This window comes from Cavia porcellus, unplaced genomic scaffold, assembly GCF_034190915.1.
Source record: "Cavia porcellus strain 051 isolate PalLab524CR breed Dunkin Hartley unplaced genomic scaffold, mCavPor4.1 scaffold_289, whole genome shotgun sequence".
Taxonomy (NCBI): domain Eukaryota; kingdom Metazoa; phylum Chordata; class Mammalia; order Rodentia; family Caviidae; genus Cavia; species Cavia porcellus.
In genome coordinates, this window is record NW_026947772.1 from 142,015 (window position 1) to 164,917 (window position 22,903).

Consider the following 22,903-nt stretch of genomic DNA (forward strand, 5'->3'; position numbering starts at 1 on the left):
GAGAAATTCCCTGGGGCAGGGAGTAACTGGTCCAATTCACAGCACAGTTGGTCTTTTTTGACCCAGGCTGCCTCTGGGGAGCTACTGAGCACCTGTCTGCCCAATTCTGCCTTCAGGAATGTTGGAAGGCAGGCACTATGACTTCCTCTTAGGGAGGGAGGATGGGGTGGAGGCTCAGGGAGGGTTCCTGACCTGCCCAAGGCTCAGGAATCACGGTCCAGTCTGCCCTGCAGCAGTCTGAAGGTGCTGGCAGGTCAGGAGAGCACAGGTGATGATAACAGCCCTTATTGTCTGCCACCTCCATGCCAGGCTCCAGGTGCGTGTTCACACATTTCCTGCCCTTCCTGAGGCTTCAGCCTATTCTTCATGTCCGTAAGAGAAAACTGAGACTCAGAGAGGAGACTTTGACAGTTGGACTTGGGACCTGAGCTCAGCTTCCTGGGCCCTGCCCACAGCTCCCTGGTTCCTGTGATCAGTGGAGAGCTGTGGGACCTTGGAATGTGTCTGGCATCCTTCCTTCCCTAAGAATGCAGACTCTTAGCTCCTTGATCGTGACCCAAAGAAGACTGGTCAAGGTTGTTTTTTTTTTTCTCAAGTTGCAGATCTTGAGCTGAGGAAAAAGGCAGGAATGGGTTCAGGGTGGCCAATGATGGCTGAGGCCAAAGGCAGCAGCAGACGCACACACACAGGGAGGCAGGGCTGGAGTCTCTGGGCCTGATCTGCCTCTGGTTTGCTTTGTGACCTCAGACAAGCCACAGCCTTCTTTGGCCCTCAGCCTGCTCATCTATGGAAAGAAGCAGGGGCGTAGTGGGGGAGATTTCTGAAGGGTTTTTTCCCCTCTCTCAGATCCTTTAGTTACATGGTCTGCTCTTGCTTTCCCATCTTTGCCTTTGGCTAGAGATGAGAGGTGCTTCTGCTTTCCCGGCTCTGCAGCCCTGGCCTCAGGCCCCACTCACCCAGATCCCCACAGCGATGACGAAGACAAAGTAGATGACCACAGCCACGATGTCATAGGTGTGCAGGCTACTTTCAGAGCTCAGGGCTGCGTGCAGAACCGCCTCTGTCTTCATCATGTTCACTGAAGCTTCAGGACTCCTTGCTCATCTATTGGTGTCGGTTCCTAGCAGGCTGGACTTTGAGGTTCTCCTGGCTTCATTCCTTTCCTTTAATGATTAAACAGCCCCAAGCACCTTGAGCCTTTGAGGGAGCTCAGAGCTCAGAGCTCTGCTAGCTCACGGTAATGTCCTGCCCATTTTCTCCTCACCACCACCCAACCAGTGACAGGATTCTCTCACACACACAAGCGTACTCACACACATGTTCATATACACACCATGCACGCACACACTTAACAGTTCTCCTTCCCCCCTCGAAAGTACTGGGGCAAGAGGAAAAAAGAAAGAGGAAGGCAGAAGAATGCTGGAATCCAAGAGTTGTGAAGGATTTCAGATATCATAGTGTTCAAACTCCTGCTGTATGCAAGTGAAACTGAGATACAAGGAAGTACAGGTAAAGCTGGGCTGGAGTTCAGGTTTCTTAATCATCTGTTCAATGCAATTTTTCTTTGCTCAGTGAGCAGGAGACAAAGGAAGAGAGGGGAAGAGGGCACCAGTGCCTTTGCTGAGCAGCCACCACCATGTACACTCCCACCATCCCGACCCTCCAGGTGCCACGTTCCCTTCTTACAGTGGAGAAAAGTAAGGCCCAGAAAGACACAGATGTTTATTCCAAGGAAGAGGCAGGCCTGCATATCACAAGGCAAGGCCACAGTTCACCTCTTCTGATGCCTGGTCCACACTTCCTCTCCTATTCTGTGACAGATGAAGTGGGTGGATTTAGGAGGCCTTCAGGGAAAGGGCAGAGTTCCATGGGCCAAGGGAAGATCTTCTTCTGTGAGAGAAGAAGCTCTCTGTAGGCAGCTTGACTTCTACTCCCAACTGCATCCCACAACAAAATGCAGATGGCCTTGGACAACCTGCTGAATATCTTTAAGCCCAGGCTCCTCATCAACATCTCCTTGATTCACAGCACCAGTGAGGTTATGGGGGCCTCTGAGATCTTTGAAAACCCTGAGTTACTGCACGCTCTTGAGGTTAACACAGAGAAATTAACACTAACACCATCTAGCCGAGGAGCGCAGCCACCTGGCACAAGGCAAGCTTCTTCACATGGTCCTTCTGACACTGCTGCCTTTGGAAGGATTCAGTTGTCTGATGGTCACTCTGCAAGCACCTCTACCCACGTAGGCCAAGGCCTGTGCTAGAGGAATGAAGGGGTCCCACTGACCCTGTACCTCCATCAACAGCATGCTGTGAGAAGTCCACTGCAGGAGCAGATAATTTTCTCTTCTCTTATTAGATTACGGGAAGTGAATGGTGTGGTCCTGTACCTCCTCTTCCCTCTTCTCTTAGCCCTGAACATAAGCTCAGGACATGCCATGCCCCAGGAAGTAGGGCACTCATCTGAAAGGAAGTTCAGGATAGTCCCCAGCTGGAACAGGACTCAGAAAGATGTTCCACTCATGAGCATTGGATGCAGATGCCAAAGGACAGTGAAGTAGTCTGCAAAGATAGCATCCCTCACACATATTTAAAGGAGAATAAGAGTTCATCAGATAAATGATAGGGGCAGAGGCAGCAGGGCCAGTGTTAGTCACATCAGAAGATGTGGGTGATCAAGAGCCTGAGATGGTCAGTTTTACAGTCCCTGAGGGTGAAATGTATGGCAGCTCCTTTGATGTCACTCATGGAGAAGAGAAAGACTGCTCTGAGCTCAGGCCACTAAAAATGCCACAACTAGGGGTCCCAGGATTATTCTTTCAGAGTGGGGTGGAGGACTACACCCAGGAGAGTCCTGCACTTCTTCCTCAGGAAGGACTCTGGGTGCTAAGGGTTCTACTGTCTACGTGTCCTGTTTCCCAACCGCTCTCTCTCTCACATACCTGACGCTGAGACCCAAGCCCTGCACCTTTGGCTTAATCCTAAACCAGCTGATTTGGGCACATGGCAGACACTCTTGCAGTGCATCTAAAATTCCTGTGTCAGCTCACCAGAGGACTTAGCAACTCAGTGCTGCGTGTCAGAGGGAGCACAAAGGCTTTGAAACAGCCATGGTGGATATTTTAAAGCCCAGACCTCTGACCCTTCAGTGAGCCCATAGGACCCTACACATGACTTGTTTACTTTTACTTGTCCAGAGCCTTGTTATGTGAACCCCAATTTACAATTTAGAAAATAAATTAACCAGAAGAGACAGACAGGCAAGATCACAGCTGATGGGCTGATGGTGTAGGGTGTCATTAAAACTAAGGAGAGTAGAAAAATAAGCCAAAGATGGCCTAATTGGGACAAACAGACCTTTAACATAGGACAGATCAACTCAGCCTAGGGCATTCTTGAATAGAAGCCAAGATTTCATACACAGAGTCACAAAGGAAACATGGCTATAATCAGTATACATTTTCTGTTTGGAAAGCACAGATTATGTAATTCAGGCATGAAGGGTCTCATTCAAGATAGCTGAGCACGTTAGGCAGTTGCTGATATTCAAAACCTAGGCATCACTTGGCCAGATCTCAATCACCTCAGAGAACTAACAGGGTTGTCATTTTTGCTTAACTGACCGTTTTCCAGGCACTGAGACAGGAATACATGTGTAATAATTCACAACTATGTGGGCAAGACACACAGTCACATAGGACAATTACATCCAGCACGAAGTCAATCAACACACACGCTTCTTTTCCTTTTTAGCTGAAGAGTTCAGAGGAAGGGGCAGCAAAGTCCTGGTGAGGTTACTGGGAATGCTTCATAAAGAGAGGAGTGGTTTTTTAAATATTTAGAAAAATATCGGGCAGACAGACAGAAGCTTTCTTTCCCCCTCAAAATATAGTTTTCTTTCCCCCAATAAATGTTCTCTGCTCTTAAAAAAAGAAAATTACAGAAGTATACTAAACTTATAAAGTCCCCTTCAAGTCACCATATATAATACGTCAACTAAGAAAAACAAAGGTGAAAGATTCACATTTTCTGATTGCAAAATTTAACACCAAGCTGCAGTGATCAATACTCTGTAGCCTTAAAAATCAAAGGACTAGAATACAGAACCCAGAAATGAACCCTTACATATATGGGAAGTGGTTTTTGACAAGTGTTGAGATGGTTCAGGGGGGAAAGGACAATCTTTCCAGAAAATGGTGCGAGGAAAACTGTAGATACACTCAGAAAAGAAAGAAGTTACACCTGTCTTCCCAACTGTATACAAAAAATAGTTCAAAATGGATAGAAGACCCAAGCGGAAGAGTAAAACTCAGAAGAAAACACAGATGAAAATCTTCATGGTACTAGATTTAGCAATGAAGACACCAAAAACACAGCCACAAAGGAAAGAAAAAGATAAATTGGACTTCATCAAAATTAAAGCCCTCTGTGCATCAGAGAACACTGTCAATGGGAAGGAAAGCTAATCTAGAGAATATATTTGCAAATCATGTATCTAATAGGGGATTACAATCTAGAGTATATAAAGATTTCTGATAAACAACTCAAGCAAAAAAAAAAGTTATTGTAAAATGAGAAAAGGACTTGAATAGACGAGTTTCCCAAGCAGTTGCATGAATAGCCAGCGAGCACATGACTTCACTAATTAGGGGAGTAAGAATTGAAACCACAAATGGAATACCATGTGACACCCAATGGATTGATTATTTTTTAACTAAAATATTCCTGTAGCTAGGGAGTGTGGAGATTGCAACACTTATGCAACACTGGTAGGAATATAAAATGGTGAAGTCCTTATAGAAAACAATATGGAAGTTCCTCAAAAAAATTAAAAACAGGGTTACTTTGACTAACTGATCCACTGGTGGGTATATGGGTATATACTCCCACAAAAGTGAAAGCACAGTCTTAAAGAGATATTTGTACTCTCATATTTACAGTAGCACTATTTATAATAGCCAAAAATTGGAAGAAATTTAAGTGTTTATTAATGAATGAATAAACAAAATGTATACTTACAAAGGAATATTATTCAGCTTTAAAAAGGGAAATGATTCTAATATATGCTATGACATGAGTGGATCTGAAGAGTTTCTGCTAACTATGGTCACAAAATGACAAATACTGTATGACTCTACTTACATGAGTTACCTGGAGTAATCAGAGTCATACAGACAGAAAGAAAATAGTGGTTGCCAAGGGCGAGGGAAGAAGAATTAATACGTTTAATAGTTTCAGTTCGGGAAGATAAAGAGAGTTACGGAGGCAGATGATTGTGATTGTTGCACAATATAATTAATATTTTAATTCCATGGAACTGTATTGGTAAAAACAGTAAATGTTATGTTATATAAATTTTACTACAATAAAATATGTAGGAAAATTATGCAAAATTACAGCTAAATGAGAGGAGGATCTGTAAAGCAAATACTAAGAACTGGATGCAAAATATTCCCTTGAAAACGTATTTGTCGTTTTCTCAATAAGAAGTGGAAGGATGTGGAGCTACCTGCTCCAGGAAATTTGGCGGGAACTGTGGAGAGTTTCCCACCATGGACCAGAGTCCGACTCCGTCTTGAGACCCAGAAAGAGCCTATGGCTGACCGAGTGGGAGAGAAGAGGGAGAAACATTGACAATGACCTCTTCACCAAAGCAGCGGCTCTGAGGCTGCCAGCTCTTGCTGGGCACAGCCCCTGCAGAAAGACGTCTTGGCTTTGAGTGCAGATTGAAGTGTTGGGTCATCTAAGGCACTTGACTTTATCATTTCTAAATCATAGCTGAATGGAAGCTGTGTTTTCAGACTCAGTGTGAGAGTACAATTTCTATGTCATAAGGTTATTTAGAGAACTCCCTGAATTTGAGGGATAAAGGAAGTACAGTCCATTGAACAAACTGTTTAAGAAAATTGCTTTAAGGGTCCCTCCTTGAGCCTGGTTCATTCCATGAACAGGTCTCTGTACATGCACAACCAGATCTCTCTTTCTGGCATCTGCAGCCTAGATCTCCCTTAGGCTTTTTTCTTCACCCTCATTGAAAATTCTTAAAAGTGGAGCTCCTACAAGCCTGCTGTCCTCAAGGTCACTACCCAAAATGTCAGCTCACATCTCCCCGCTTCCCACCCTCGCCGTGCAATTTGTTCTGCTCTCTCCCCTTTGCCCATTCTCTGGCACCCAGAGAACAAATGCCTCTCTATCTCAAGCTCTCCAGCTGTCTCTGTCAGCTGGTCCACAGGACCAGTGTCCTGTAGGCACCTTCTTCCTTTGCAGGCTTCTCCCATGGAGGCTCACTTCTCCCAGGCAACCTAGAGCTTGGGTCAGGACACTTCCTGTGCTTTATTCCCACTAAACTCCGTAAAGCGATGCTCCCAGAGGCTCCATGCACACCTTCCCCATCGAGTCTTTGTGTGTGTTGCTTCCTCTACCATCCTCCATGCTCAGAGGCTCTCCCCAGTTCCCAACCCAAAACATTCTCAACTTCAGACTGCTCCCCACTTATCTGTGAATAAGATTTGGGGTTTCTGTTTTAGATATAAGCCCTGCACACTGCTTTCTGCTTATCTGTTGGTACTCACATCCCCAGTGATTGGGACAAGGTCAGGGAATGGAGGTGAGATCCCTGGGCAGCATGGGGTATGGATGTGGATGAAGTGCCTGGTGCAACCATTGAGGCAGACATGGCACAGAGTGAGGGAGGAGGTGGCGGGGATCGGTTCTGGCTGGTTTTACTGTGACACAAGCATGCTGACATAAGTGTCTTCCTCTTTGGGGTGCTCCTTGCTCCTTTGGTAGTCTTTCCCTTACTCAATGCATAGCGCTATACCTGCCCATTCCCTGCATGGAGCCGTGAGCAAGAAGTAGCCTTGTTTGGCCCCACCACAAGGGACTAATGTTGCCACCAGGATAGGTCATCTGGGCACCTTTTGCCCAGGGATGGAAGCATCAATGCTGTGTACAAGGCAACCATCTGATGGTGACTGTTCAAAGTGGTCCTCAGCCCTGGTATCCTCCATCACACTACAGAATCGACTTTCATATGGAAGAGAAGTCACTTTTCTGCTGCTGCCTAGGCGTTCCTCTGACTGCTGGCTCCAAGCAAAATTCTGGGCAGGCTCTGTGTACCTACTGCTGGCCTCATCCTGACTATTTACAAGTCTTTCCTGAAAAACCACACTCAGTAGAGCTGGCAACTTCCTTCTCCAGAACAATGAAGGCCAAGGAGACTGATGTTTACAACTATGTAGGCGGAAGCATAGATATGATCTCAGCTGACACATGAACAATGCAACTTGGCCTCATTATTCCCATTTTTAGGTGAGGATGATTTATTGGCTAGTCTCTGTGGCTTGCTTGGGTTTTTAATTTGGATTTTTGTCTGACTGTGAAAGTTACTCTACCCCACTTCCTGGTGGTGGGAGAGGAATCAGCTCTGTGTTGATCCTTGTGGAATCTCTAATCAGAGGCAAAGGGGCTGGACTGGGGACAGGAGCACCCTGAGCATGGGCTCCCCTTCCAGATTTAGAGATTTTTGTCTCTCTCCTTACTGATACCCCAGTCCTTCCTTTCCTGCCTGGACCATGCTCTGCTCCAGCCTGCAGATCTCAGGATCTAGAGATTCTGCTGATGTTGCACATGCTTGTGTTTGATTCAGTTCAAACTCAAATGCAGTACCCTGTGATTCTCCTCAGCCACTTGCAGAGCATAGTTAATGACAGAGAAAGAAGCAAGGCCAAATCCTGCAGGGGAAAACACACCATCTATGATGGCCAAGATGGGCACCCACTGTCTTCCTCTTGGTGACCTTCCCCAGTCACCAGGAGGCCAAGCATTTGGAGTGCTCCTGTGTCCAGATGGCACCTGGGAGATGAGTTAGATGTTTAATTCCCAGAGAAAAGCAGTATTATATAGAAGAAAAATCAGCAACATGATGTCAGAGAACCAGGGATTGTGAAAGGAGGACAAAAAAATGGAACAGAGTTATATAATCTAGTCACTAAAAACTCATTTGCCTCTTACCTGCCCAGCACAGCCTCAAGCCTCCTGGAGTCCGGTTTCTCAGCCTCTGGGTCCTGGGCTGCAGAGATGTGGCGTCACTGTGGCCTGGCCTCTAGCAGCTGCTGAGACAGTTCGGGCAAGGTTGTGGGTGAGCACTGGCCCTGCCCTGGGGAGGTGGCAGGGCACGCCCTGAAATCTCACTCCAGTTCACTTGGTTTCAGAGGGACGGCAGTGAAGAAGAGCCTTCTCTGGGCTCAGAGTTCCCCAAGCTCCCAGGGATAAGTAGAAAGGGAGACACAGCTCAAAGCGAAAAGGGCTTCAGCTTTGCTTCACACAGCTGGGCAAACAGGTTTCTCAGGGATGTGTGCCCAGACTTTCTGCTACAAGGTGAACCAGCATGGCAAGTGTGCTTAATGATGCCACACTGTATACTTGAAGTTTCTAAGAAATTAGATTCTAAATATTCTTACCACACACACAGATGGTAACTAGAAATAATAGATGTGTAGATCAATTTGATTGAGGCCATCATTTTTAAATGCATGGTGCATGTATCAAGTTATTACAACTTAAATATAAATTATTTTTATTTGTTTATTATACTTTAGTAAAGCTGGGGAGGTAAAATGAATCCTGTTACACACAAAAAGAGAAGGAGGTGCTAGATGTTTGTAGAAACATGGGAGTTTAGGAAGTTTGGAGCTTAGAAAAGGGGGAAAGACTGAACTTTGCCCACTGGCACCTATGTGACCTTGGGTAAGTCTCTATGTCATTGTGAGCTCTGTTTCTTCATCTATAAAGTGGGATGTCTGAAGTTGTTTATAGTAACTTCAGAGCTCTAAGGCAGCATAGATTAAATTATGCAGAAAACTCCTTCTAGTATCCAGGTCCCAAGACTCATGCAGGAAGTGGGGAACCAGCTGGAAGAGGAGCAAAGGTTCAATTTCATGAACTTTAAAGTTGTGCTCCCCTGAATTCACAACAACCTCCACATTCACCTGGTGTGTAAAGTGGAAAATGGTTTCCTCTAAAGGTCGGAGAGCCTGGCTTCTCTGTATTTGGTACAGCATGATCTACATGATAGGGCCATCTTGAGACATCAGTTGCATCTACCCCTTCATAGCAGCTCCTACTGCATTTTCTCCTTGCTGTCATGTGTGGGAGACATGCTACATATGTCCACATGATCCTGAGCCATGCTCACACTGCAGTAGCAAAGCCATGTGATCAGGACAAATTCCAATGTCCAGAAAGGCCTCAAATAGGTTTGGCAGGTGATTAGATCTGAGTGTATATGGTAGTATTTCTTCACCAGTACTTCAGAAAATAGTTTTCTTCAGAAAATGGTTTCCTCTAAAGGTTCTGAAGAGCCCTCTAAAGAGCACTTGGTCCTTGCTAGGAAAGAAATAAATAACATGTGAGTTCCTTACACAAGGAGTTTGCCAAGGGGATTCAGAGGAACCCAAGATTTTGACTGGAGAATGACCTTGAAATGTGGAGCTCATGGATGCTGATTCAATCAGATTCAATTCTTAAAGAGTTCTGGAAGGAATGTTACAGCACACTTCCCTGTGTGTAGTTAATTGTGAAATCCTGAGCCAATATCTAAGGACACTGGATCTGCTCAAAATTATAGAGGAGAGAGACTTTGAAGGCTTTGTAGGGGAGCCTGAGCCTTCAACTGACCTGTGGTTGAAGACATTGTCATTATTTCAGAGTTGGTAGGCTTGCAGGTAGACACTGGTGGTTGCGAGAAACTAATGGAGGAATATTCAGAATTATCTGCAGAGGAACTTCAGAAACAGCATCAGAGAATGAATGCCAAGGAGCTTTCTGAAGAGGAAGGGGAATATCAACAGTCAGTGCCACAATGCTCTTTAGAAATAAAGAAAATCCTGAAAACATGGACAGAGCTATAAACATTTTATAGAGAAGATCCACCCAGACAGAGAAAAAGCCAATCATTGCACTAACTTGTTTAGTGACAATTCCATGTCATACTATAGAACAGTGTTAAAGGAAAGACAGAAACAAACAATCTTAAACCAGTTTTTAGTTTTGAAAATGTTGAGATCTAGTGAAGCAGAAGAAGGTCCTAGTAGGCTACAGACTCTCCCAAGAAGAGAAAGAACAGCAGAGAGCCAGATTTCAGGTGTTCTTATGGAAGGTAACTCTCCTTCCGAACAGTAACCACCTTCCATTTCATCCTCCCTTCCTACAGCCAAAAATGTCAACTTGAACAGTGAGTACATTATGCAATTGTTGTTTCTGGTAGGCTAGGCATATTTTATAACTTTTTTGTGAATATACTAGGACAATTATTGGTGTTTCTGATAAACTATGTACATCATACAACCATTTTTATTGTGAAAAAGTGAGTTAAGGTGTACTTTGGGTGGTACAAAATGCATTATGGGTATTTCCATCATTTCTTATGCAAAAATTAACCTTGACTTACAACCAACTTGAGTTACAATCAGCTTTCATGAATAAGTTAAGTTTATAAGTCAGGGGCCCACTATATAAGGTCCTAAATTGATTTCATTAATAAAGTAGTTTAGATGTGAAAGATTTTTTCGTGTAAGTCTGAACATGGACAAAGAAAGACTTGTGCAGTAGCTTGTAAGTTTTTTATTTAAAGAGAAAAAAGAAATCAAAATAGAAAAAAGGATAGAAATAATATAGAATTTCAAAAAATTAATGCTAAGAAATCACTTGTTGATAAATTACATACTGTCATCTTAGAAAGAACTGTTCATTAGGGCCAAGGATTTAGCTCAGTGGTATAAGTGCCTGTCTGGCAAATGCAAGGTTGTGAGTTCAATCCATGGTTCAAAAAGAAAAAAAGAAGAAAAATAGTTGTTCAAGTCACAAAATTAAAGCATAGAAATTGAACATTCAAACAACGAGAGTGCAAACCATTCTGTTCAATGATCCAACAAAAACTTAGTAATATGGCTATTTTACACACTAACAACGTAAATCTACACCCAGACATATAATAATTAAAATTTCAGGCATACAACATAAGAACAGAATACTAAAAGCTGTTAGAGTAAAGACACAACTCACCTATCAAGGAAAATCCATTAGATTCATGGCAGACTTTTCAGCCCAAACTCTCAAGTTAAGATGAACTTGGAGTGAAGTATTCCAAACCCTGAAAGAAAACAACTTTCAACCCAGATTGATATACCCAGAAAAACCTTCTTTCCAATTCAAAGGAGAAACAAGATACTTCCATGACAAAGAACACCTAAAGAAATTTATGTCCACCAAACCAACCCTAGAAAGAGTATTGAAAGTCATATTAGATAGAGATAAAAATTATTCAGCTTATAATTTTTAAAAGAACTTTGCTCCTTTAATCTTACTGCTCTACTGTCATACATATTCTTGTTTAACATGGTTATCTAAACTACAGTCATTGTTTCTAAATTCCAGTGAATAATTCCTGAAAGCTCCACGTAAAATTTTCACTAATACCTTGTTGGTCAAGATTGAGTCACGTGGCAGTATCTAGCCGTATAGGATTAGGATGATGGTATTATGATTTAGATCTAAAATCTTCCCCCAAACATCTCATATTTTGAGGTTGGGACTTTTTGAAAGAGGTGGGCATCATGTGGTAGGGTGTATTCTCAACCCAGCTCTTTCTCTCTGCACATCCTGGCAGTGAGGCCACAAACAACTTGCTCCCACAATGTGGGTCTGCCATGCTGTTTCAACCTTAGAGCCAGAAGACCATGGACTAAATTCACTGAAACTGTAATCCAAAATAAACTTCTCCTTAAAATGTGGGTTTTGGGTGTTTTTCTCAATGACAGCAAAGTACCTAAGACAGATGGAAAATGATCTGTGTCTTGTCAATAAGCTCTAGTCTTTGAATTCATATAAAAAGAGGAAAGTATATGGAGGCATACTAGGAGTTCCAGCCATAGGCCATTTTGAACAGTGAACATTCTCTCACTGCCTTTACCCACAAACCCTGTCATTTTCCTACTTTCCACTGGAAGGAAAGGGGGTATCAGAAGGGGGTATGAGGCTATGAGAAGTCAACAAGTTTCCCAGGCCTCAAGGTGAGTGTATGGCAGGACCAAGACCAACACTCAGGACCCCCAGCTACAGGGTCAGTGTGCTTTCTCCCTCAGTGTACTGTACCTGAGTTCCTTGGAGATGGGAGACGAGGGCTCCTTCTTCATCATCCCCTCAATATGCATTCAGTATACATTCATTGTGTGTGCAAGAAGGACTCAGGAAGAAAGGAGACTTAATATCTCAGGGCTCTCACGGACTGACTGGGGAAGTGACCGATTCTTAAACAGCCTCTATAAACATAAGGCAGTAAAAAGTGAGACTTCTAAACAACATGGGTGGCTTTCTGAGCCCAGAGGACAGCCTTTCAGGATATGCAGGATTAGTTTTGGACAGGATATGAGGCTGAAGAATTTGAACTGAGTTCAATTTTTATATTTGATGCAGTATTATAGCATTATTAATATTATAGATGTTAGAATCTGAAAGCTTTATCTATCTTTACATGGAAGATGAGTCATGATTCTTTTTATTTTATTTATTTTTTACTTATTTAAAGAAAGAAAAAAACAAAATAGAAGAAAAGGTAAGATAATACAGAATTCAAAAAAAATTAACACTAAGAACTCTCTAGTTGATATGTTACATATTGTCACATTAGAAATGGTTGTTCAAGATGCAAAAGCAAAGCAGAAAAAGTAGATAGACACACAAACATTGATGGTGTAAACCATTCTGTTTAATGATCCAACAAAAATTTAGTCATATGTTCATTTATCTTACACACTTATACATACAGAGATATCTTTTAGAGCACTTTCCTTCCCTTTCATTTTTGCAATATCAATTATATATTTTGGATCTTATTACTCTGTTTTTATTATTTTTTTATATTAGTGAGACAATGTGATGCTTACTAGTGTGAGTCTTGCTTATTTCACTTATGAGGATAGTCGCAAGTTGCCTCAAGATCATCCATTTTTATTGCTGAGTAATATTTGATTGTATAAAAATACCACATCTTTTTCATCCAGTCTGTGGTTATTGGGCATTTTGGTTGTTTCCAAGATTTAGCTATTACAAATTGTGCTGCTATGAAAATGGGTGCATATATATCACTGTGATATGACCATTTCCGTTTTTCTTGGAAAATACTCAGGAAGTGAATAGCTGTATTGAATGGGACTTCCCCACTCCTAGTTTGCTGAGGAATCGCCATGCTGATTTCCAAAGTGGCTGCACCATTCTATACTCCCACCAACATGGATCAGTGTTCCTTTTTCCCCACATCCTTGCCAACATTTGTTAACATTTGATTTCTTCATGGCAGCCATTCTTTCTGGGGCAAGATGAAATCTCAGTGTTGTTTTAATTTGCATTTCTTGAATGACCAGTGATGGTGAGCATTTCTTCATGTATTTATTTGCCACTTGTATATCTTCATATGAGAACTATATGTTCATCTCAGATGTCAATTTTTGGAGAGGATCTTTGAATATTTTTGGGGGGGCTTGATGTTTTTCAATTCTTTCTATGTTCTGGATATAAGTCCTTTGTCTGAGGGATTGTCAGCTAAAATTCTTTCCCATTCTGTGGATTTTCTTTTCACTTTGTTGGTGATTTCTTTTGAACTGCAAACATTTTTTAGTAATATGAGATCCCAGTTGTTGATTCTTTGAAGCATTTCCCGTGTGGCTAGCATTCTGTTCATGAATTCTCTGCCTACCCCTATGTCTCCAAGATTTCTACCTACCATGTCTTCCAGTAGATTTAGTGTTTGTATTTTAAAATTTAGGTCTTTGATCCATTTTGACTTTAGTTTAATGCATGGTAATAGGCATAGGTATAGTTTTAGTCTTCAACATGTGGAAAGTCATTTTTCCAACATAATTTATTAAAGAGGCTATCCCTCTTCCAGTGAACATGGCTAGCCCCTTTGTCAATATCAGGTGGCTGAGTGTCTTTTTAGTTGTATTTGCATCTTATAATCTGTTCCATTGATCTTCATGTCTATTTCTTTGCCCGTACCATGCTGATTTTATCACTGTGGCTTTGTAGTATAGTTCCAGGTCAGGAATTGAGATGCCTCTTACCTTGCCTTTGTTACCCAGAATTGCCTTTGCTATTCTAGGTTTCTTCTGTTTCCAAATGAATTTTAGGAATATTTTCTCTAGATGTGTATGGTATGTTAATGGTATTTTGATTGGGATTGCATTAAATCTGTATAACAGTTTTGGGAGTATGGCCATTTTCACAATGTTAATTTTTCTTAGCCAAGGGTAAGAAATATCCTTCCATTTTCTAATATCCTCTTCAATCTCCTTTTTTAGAGTAGTATAATTTTCAGCATATAGATCTTTTATATGCTTGGATAGGTTTATTCCTAAGTATCTGATTTTTTTAGATGCTACTGTAAAAGGTGATATTTCCATAATTTCTCTTTTAGTAAGTTTTTTGTTTGTGTACAAGAATGCTACTGATATTTGAGTGTTGACTTGTATCCAGCTATGCTGCTGAATTTGCTTATTATCTCTAGTAGTCTTCTTCTTCTTCTTCTTCTTTTTTTTTTTTTTGTCTTTTTCATTTTTACCAGTACCAGGGATCGAACTCACGACTGCCTGCTTACAAGGCAGGTGCTTATGCCGCTGAGCTAAATCCCCAGCCCTCTCTAGTAGTCTTTTAAGGGAGTTTTTTTGGTCTTCTATGTAGAGTAACATGCCATCTGTAAATAATGATAATTTAACTTCTTTTCCTATTTTTATTCCTTTTATTTCTCCCTCTTGTCTGATTGCTCTGGCTCGTATTTCTAGAACTATGTTGAATAGCAGTGGTGATAGTGGACATCCTTGTCTTGTTCCTGATTTTAGAGTGAAGGTTTCAGTTTTTATCCATTTAGTATAATGTTGACTGTTGGTTTGTCATAAATGGCTTTTATGAGATTGAGGTAGGTACCATCTATTCCGAGTTTCTGTAGGGCTTTTTTTTTTTTTTTTTTTTTTTTTTTTACCATGAACAGACGTTCAACTTTATCAAAAGCTTTTTCTGCATCTATTGAGATGACCATGTGATTTTTATTTTTGGCTCTGTTGATGTGGTGTGATACATTTTTTTGATTTTTGTATGTTAAATCATCCCTGCATTCCTGGAATAAATCCTACTTGGTTGTCTTGATGATTTGCTGCATTCTATTTGCCAGTCTTTGCATCAATGTTCACTAGTGAGATTGGCCCATAGTTCTCCTTTTTGGCTGGGTCTCTCTCTGGTTTTGGTATCAGCTTGATACTTGCCTCCAGGAATGAGTTAGGAAGGATTTGCTTCACTTTAAATTCCAATGAAGAGTTTGAGGACTATGGGCATTAAATCTTCTCTAAATTTCTTGTAGAATTCAGCTGTGTATCCATCAGGATCTGGACTTTTTTTGTTGGTAAGTTTTTAATCACATTTTTAATTTCAATAGCTGATACTGAGTTATTCAAAATTGTTATATCATCTTGATTGAGCTTTAGTAGTTCATATGTTTCTAGAAATCTATTTTCTCTGCACTTTCCACCCAATGTGAGTAAAGATTTTTGAAGTATGAATTCATGATCTTTTGAATTTTCATGGGACCTGTAGTAACTTCTTCCTTTTCATTTCTTATTGCATGAATTTGAATTTTTCTTTCTTTTTCTTGATAAGTTTGGCTAGAAATTTATCGATTTTGTTTATTCTCTCAAAAACTAGTTCTTTTATGCATTAATTCTTTGTACTTTTTTATTTTCAATTGCATTAATTTCTGCTCTGATCTTTATAATTTCTTCTCTTCTATGAGCTTTGTGTTTGACTTGCTCTTCCTTTTCTAGAAGCTTGAGATGTACAGTTAGGTTGTTTATTTGTGCTCATTCCATTTTCTTAATGTGACAATTTATTGCTATATATTTTCCTCTTAGGGCTGCTTTCATTACATCCCACAGGATATGGTATGTTGTGTCTGCATTTTCATTGAATTGTAGGTATTGTTTTATTTGTTCTTTAATTTCACCCTTCCAAATATCTCTTCCCTAATCTAATCTAATGAAAATAATAGTGGAGGCTGGAGTTTTCATGATATTTGGGCACAGCAGCTCACGTGCCTCAGCTATATGTTATAGTTAGAATATAAAATACCCTAGGAGCATCATCTCGTGATTTTCCATGAGTAGGAGGAGTTCACAACACAAAGAAATATGTGTGTTTGATACAAAAAGGGAGTGACTCAGAAAGCCCATGTCATTTAAGACGTTTGATTGTGTAAATTGACAACATTCCCTCCTCTACAGATTTCTGTAGGAGTGTAGGTCTGCAGGGATTGTTCTCTTTGGAATGGGAAATATCAGGAATTAAACACAAGGTACAACCATGTAGCAGATTTCATTGTTTCCATGCTGTTAACCTTCAGTGATGTGACGAAGATTAAAACATTTGGTGGCTTTTCTGGATAGAATACCAAGTTCTGTATCAGATCGGCATTGATTGGACAGTTAGAAGACCGAGTTGGCCTTGAATAGTATATTACTGTATTTAGCAATCAGATTACCATTTTCTAGTAAAACACAACGCAGTAATGTAAATGTTCTGTATTTCTGGTGTGCAAAACGGTAGCACTTGTCGCTGCTGAAGACTTGAAATGTGGCTGCTGTGATTGAAAACCACAATTTTAAATGTAATACATTTTAATTTAACTTAGGATTTAAATCTAAATGTCCACACACTTCTCATACCTTGTGGGTTGGACAGTTCATATTTCTAGAAAACTTTAGTTTTTTAATTAAAAAATGAGCACTCCTCATGCCATTCATTCTGTGAGGTTGGTTTTCTGAAGATGACTTAGTCAATCTGTCTCCCACATTTCTCATAGCAGTGAGGAGCTGGAAGTGTGGTGCACAGGCAAGGAAGAGCCCATCAGCACTAATACAGGCATTGGCATGTGGTGGGGAATTCACCTGGTGCTCCTCAAGTGCCTTCACCTCCAAGTAATCAAATCCAGACCTGCATCTTTTAGGTAGCCTATCCTTGCCTCATGTAACTTTAAACCATGGCCTTATCCCTGCAAATCTCTTTTCCATCTAATTACAATGCAGAGCATGAGGACTGGGGGCTAAGAAATCTAAATCTTACTGTTGCCTGAGCTACTCCTCACCAGTTCGACTCCAAGAAAGTATCTCAATTTGTTTATATGGCCATTCAGACCCCAGGGAGGTAGATTTGCCTTATTTTCAGATTCACTGTTCAGAAGCCCCCTTGCCTGTAGATGTTAGGTATACTGTTCAATATCAGAATTTTTCCTTTAATAAGTGTAACATTTTGGTTTTTTATTAATTTTCCCAATTATTTCTGGAACTCAACTTAAAAAAAAGGAAACTGTTTTTGCTCCTTTTAGAAAGTCAATGGCATGGAAATTTAAAAATAAGTTATGGAACACAAATACATTGGAAATACATTAAGTCTACTAAATTGTATTTGGACGACTCACAGTGAAAATCAAAGCTTTATTACAAGGAGTGTTTAAAAAAAGAAGAATAAACTGAAAATAGTGGCTCATGCTTGAAAACCTATAATTACAACTAGAGACAGGAGGATGGCAAGTTGAAAGTCAGAGTGAGCAAATTAGTGAGACTGTCTCAAAAGAGGAAAGAAAAATAAGAGAAAGAAAGAAAAAGAGAGGAAGAAAGAGAAAGAAAGAAATATGAATTACAAATTCATGTCTCTATCTAGATTCAGTGAATCAGAAACTGACATGTGGCCAAGTAGCATGAGTCTGAGCAAGCATTCATTCTAGGCTACTCTTGTGAATGTTAAAGTTTTTGTATGATTCATATTTAGCACACATACAGTCCTGGATGGAAATATACTGTAATGTGAGTATTCATTTTCCTTGGGAGGTGATACTACAGTTTGTATATGTAACAATATCAGCCAATATTAAAACAAACTCCATTTTGTCAGATGTTAATGTAGAGTTTTGGCTTATGCCTCACTAGTAAATATCAAACAGTGAGGCTGTAATTCTTGATATCATTGTTTGAAATATCTGGATTTGTTTATCAAAACCAAGCAAGTCTATAACTATTTGTGGTTTACAGGGGTAGATAATTTTTCCATAAATTACTTATGTAGTCACAGGAAGTTTCAAAGATAGAACTGAAAACAGTGGACTTTTGTAAGATTCCTATAATTTTATGGGGCTGAGAGTAAAATCAAGAAAATACATTATATATAGATGAAAACGATCAAAACGGATGCAGACTTTTCATTGTAACCTAAGTGAGCCAGAACATTATCTTTAACATAAAATAAAAATTTTAAAAAGAAGCCAGAATTCCATACTCAGAGAAAAAGAGGAGTCAAAATTAAAGGAGAAGATAAATCAAATGTTGCGTGGTCATACAATAGATATCGCTGCTCAGTCATAAAAGGAAATGATTAAAGGCCACAAATGATATAGATCTTCAGAGTTTTATTCTTTCCTAATTGCTCCAGTGAAATTACAGGGAAATTAGTGATCTACTTATATTCTAAGCCTTGATTTATGTTTTTCTAACTGAGACACTGTCTAAGCTGCTCTTTCTTCCTTTATTTGTCCTGGGAATGGAACAGGAGTGTGAGTTAAGAGGTGGAGAAGGCGGTGAGGCTAGTGCCTCCAGGATTGTTGGGAGCTTAGTGCAGCAGGTTTATAGACAGCCGAGGATGCAGAGTGAGGTGCTTAGGAGGGACCTGGGGGATGTTTGGTGCTTAATCACTTGGACCCTAGAGTCACATTCTTAGTGTCATATCTTGGCTCTGACATTGTCAGCTAGAGTCTTGGCTAGTTGATTAACCTTTAATTGGTTTTAGTTGATTAACATTGAGCTAATTGATTTCTGATTTGTTAAATGGAATATTAGCATTTGTTAAATGGAACATAGCTTCTAGGATTAGATTAATTAGCACACTTGAAGTGTCCAGCATGGAGCTTTGGGTATAATTTTTGCAAATAAGCTAGTTTTTGAGAAGTTGATTTTTATTAATATTTGAAGAAGGTATTGTTTCTGTTGAGGGATAAAAATACATTTTATTTTGTTAATTTTTGGAAAAGAATAGAGCCTAGAATATTTTTCTAAAAGGTATACAGATTGAGTATAAGATGAGTCCTTGTTTCTGATTTCTCAAGCAGTAGGCCATTAATTTTGGATATTTCTGTTTGTTTTTATTTTGCGTACATAATGAAATTACCAACTAAATCATGAAAATACTAACTGGACTTTGTATGTAAATAATCATTTCATCTATACATAAAAACTATTCAATTTTTTTAAAATTGCTTACTTTACACACTATTTTTTTAGCCATATTTCACTTGCAAGGGATTGCAGTATGATGTTGAATAGAAATTGTAAGAAAGGATATTTTTACACTTTTCCTGATCTTAGAAAGTATTCAGTCTTTTCCCATTAATAAAATGATGCTATTTGTACATTTTTCTAGGTGTCTTCTATCAGATTGAAAAAGTTCCTTTAAATTCCTAATTCTTGAGAGTGTTTTTGTTTTTTTAATCATTAATTGATTTTTAGTTTTTTAAAGGTTTTCTCTGTGTTCCCTGAGATAATATAATTTTTTTCTTTGACTCAATGGTGGATTACAAATAATGAATCCAATAGTGGGGTTTAGGAATGGATGGATTCCTGGCATGGATACTACCTGGCTATGAAGTAGTATTCTTAAATGAAGTTGGAGTAGGTGGACTAATACTTAGATAAGAATTTTTGGATCTATGTTCATGTGTCAGATTAACCTGTAGTTTTTTAATGTCTGTATGATTGTAATATCACTGTAACTTTTGTGTGATAAAATACGTTATAAAGAACTCTTTTCCACATACTAGAAGAGATTGTATAGACTTGAAATAATTTGTTAAGTATTTAACAATATTCATCATTGAAACTATCTTGGTTTTGAATGTTTTTGCTTTATTAGTGTTTTCCTTTTATAATTACTATTTATTAATTTTATGAAATATTGGGTTTCAATATATTTTGATCAAAACTATCTTTCCTATACCCTCTTTTACACTTCTCTTTTCTATTCCCTTCCTCTTGTCTAATAATAGTCTCCCTTCTACTTTCATTTCATCTTTTTATATTTCACATACTAATGAGAACATTTAATAGTTGTCTTTCTGAATCTGGTTTAGCTCAACACAATGATCTCTAGATCCATCCACTTTCCTGCAAATAACAAATCTGTTCACCGGTTGACGGATACCTATCCATATCTTAATGTGAATTATGCCACAATAAGCATGAATATTCAGATATCCCCATACTATGCTGAGTTTAATTCCTTCAGATGCATACTAAAGAGTGGAACAAACCGTGACTGTATTTTAGATTCTGAGGAAACTCCATACTGATTTCAGTAGTGGTTGTACTAATTCACATTCCCCTTCAACAGTATAGAAATGTTCCTTTCCCCCTGTATCCTTGCCAGCATTTATTGTTTTATGTATTTTTGTTGATAGTCATTTTGACTGTGGTGAGGTGGAATTTCAATGTGTTTTGATTTGCATTTCCCTAATGGCTAAAGATGTTGAACATATTTTCATATACATAATGGCCGTATGTACTTCTTTTGAGAATCATCTGGATTTTTTTTTTTTGCCTATTTGTTGACACAGGCTACTTGATTGTATAAAAAATGATTTATGTTTTTTAGATGTTAATGCTCTATCAGAAAATTAGTAGGCAAAGATGTTTTTCTGTTATGCAGGCTAACTCATTACTATGCTAACTGTTTCTCTTGGTGTGCAGAAATTTGATTAGTCTCATTTGTGAATTCTTGCCATTATTTGCTGTCTGATGGAGTCTTATTCAGGAAGTTTTGCCTGCGTCTATGTATTCCTCTTCAAGTGTTTCCTCTCTATTTTCACGAGGTAGCTTCAACATTTTAGGTCTTGAACTCAAGTCATAATCCATTTTGAATTGATTTTATGTGGTCAGAGATAAAGATCTAGTTTCAATCTTCTACAAGTACATATCCATTTTTCTTAGCACCATTTGATTAAAAGGCTATTGTTTTTTCAGTTCTCTATATTTTTAGCTCCTTTGTTTAGAACCAAGTGCTTGAATAAATGGGTGTACTTCTGTGCACCCTATTCTGTCCATTGGTGTGTAATGGACACACACACACACACACACACACACACACACACACACACACACATATATATATACATTTGTGGTGAGTCACTATGTGAGTTTCAGTGCATGTATAGATCACATAATGTTCAATTACAGTGAACATGTCTATCTCCTTTTTTGTAGTAAAGAAACATTGAAGGTCTTTGAAAAACATGAAAAATCAAAGGCTCAAACATCCCATTTGAGATTAAATTTCAGACAAGGCTTTCCCTTGCCTTAAATACATTACTGTGAAAAATTTTTAAATGACACCATATATAAACACAGTGAAGTATTAAATTTAGGAATTGAAACACTGGTACAGTACTGTAATTGTATGGTTTGCATTTCAGTTTTGCCAAGTATCTCAATAATGTCTTTTTCTTGAGTTTTTAATTCTTATTTTTTGTTAGTACTTACTTATAGTACATGATTACATTTATCATGTGGAAGTAGTACATGGACATAACACAATCTCATGTTTTGGGGATATTTTTTGTCCCAGTAATGTCCTTTTTGTTTTCTTTGAGACAGGGATTTGCTAGGTAGCAGACTGTCTGGAACTCACTATGTAGCCCAGGCTGGCCTTAAAGTTGTGGCAACCCTTCTGCCGCAGGCTCCTGAATGCTGGGCTTACAGGCATGTGCCACCAAGACCAGCTACATGTTGCATCTTGTTGTCAGCTTTTAAATTTGTTTTAATCTAAAATAGTTCCTTAACCTTTGCTTTTTCACATACCTGTTTCATAAGCATAGGTTGCTTTATTATAGAATTTCTTTCAAAATTGTTTATCTGATGTCCTATCAGATTTAGTATTTGATGTCTTTTCATGATTAGAATTTGTTCTGATTTTTGGCAAGCTATTTGCCATTTGATGTGTCTTTTCTGGCATTTTTTTTTTCAGAAAAGTTATAATGGCAGTTGTCAATTACATTATCATTATTATTTTTACATCTCACTACTTTGGGGAAGTTTTGATTCTTCTTTATTCACATATAAGTTTCACACCATAAAACGCTTATGTAAATGTACATTTCAATTATTTTCAAGCATTTATATATATATATATGTACAGCAATAACTATCACACAATTTTATAGCATTTTATCACCCAAAAAGTCATATTGCACTTGTTTGAAGTTAATTTCACTCTCAGCCCTAAGTAACAACAAACCTACTTGCTTTTATGGATTTTACCTTTTCTACACGTTTACACAAATGGAGTCCATACACATATAGATTTTACCTTTTCTACATGTTTATGCAAATAAAATCAGATAATACAACTGGCTTCTTGCAATTAGAAAAATGTGAGGCTTATTCATGTGTAATTTTTACTAATAGTTTATTCTTTTTATAACTAGAAGGTTGATTATTTCATAAACTTTTTATTTTATAACACTTGTAGATTCACAAGAAAAATATGTTTTATACCTAGTGAAAAAATAGGCCTGTTTTCCTTAGATACAAAAATTAATGTAAATAGTCAACAATACTTGGTAAAAATACAGAAAAATATAAATATTTATATAAGGTAATAGATATTATTTTCTATAACATAATATAGATATTGTATTATTATTAAGGAAGTTGTTAATTAACAACTCAGCCTAGATAGGAACAAGTTAAACATATGAAATTTACAACCTAATAACTACAGTTAATAATGCTCTATTATTGAAAAATGTAGGCAGTAGATAATTT

At 38.8% G+C, this 22,903-nt stretch overlaps 1 protein-coding gene across 22 annotated transcripts in view; it reads right to left on the reverse strand.

The window, feature by feature from the left end:
* LOC100733913 (sodium/glucose cotransporter 4) overlaps positions 1-22,903 on the reverse strand; it is an 88,611-nt gene that overhangs the window by 38,747 nt on the left and 26,961 nt on the right. For 10 of the 22 annotated variants that reach the window (XR_010046146.1, XR_010046145.1, XR_010046147.1 and 7 more), the window contains exons 2-5: positions 11,064-11,151; positions 9,678-9,773; positions 8,013-8,110; positions 957-1,163 (exon numbers count right to left, since the gene is read on the reverse strand). Coding sequence is in view for 16 of the 22 variants with exons in the window: in XM_063244569.1 (XP_063100639.1) it covers positions 957-1,073 (117 nt within the window). In the remaining 6 variants the exon portion in view is untranslated. Of the gene's footprint in view, positions 1-192; positions 491-956; positions 1,164-1,775; positions 1,891-8,012; positions 8,114-8,989; positions 9,027-9,677; positions 9,825-11,063; positions 11,152-12,152; positions 12,478-22,903 lie in introns of those variants that run through there. The other 12 variants (XM_063244559.1, XM_063244560.1, XM_063244558.1 and 9 more) reach the window with 12 other exon arrangements.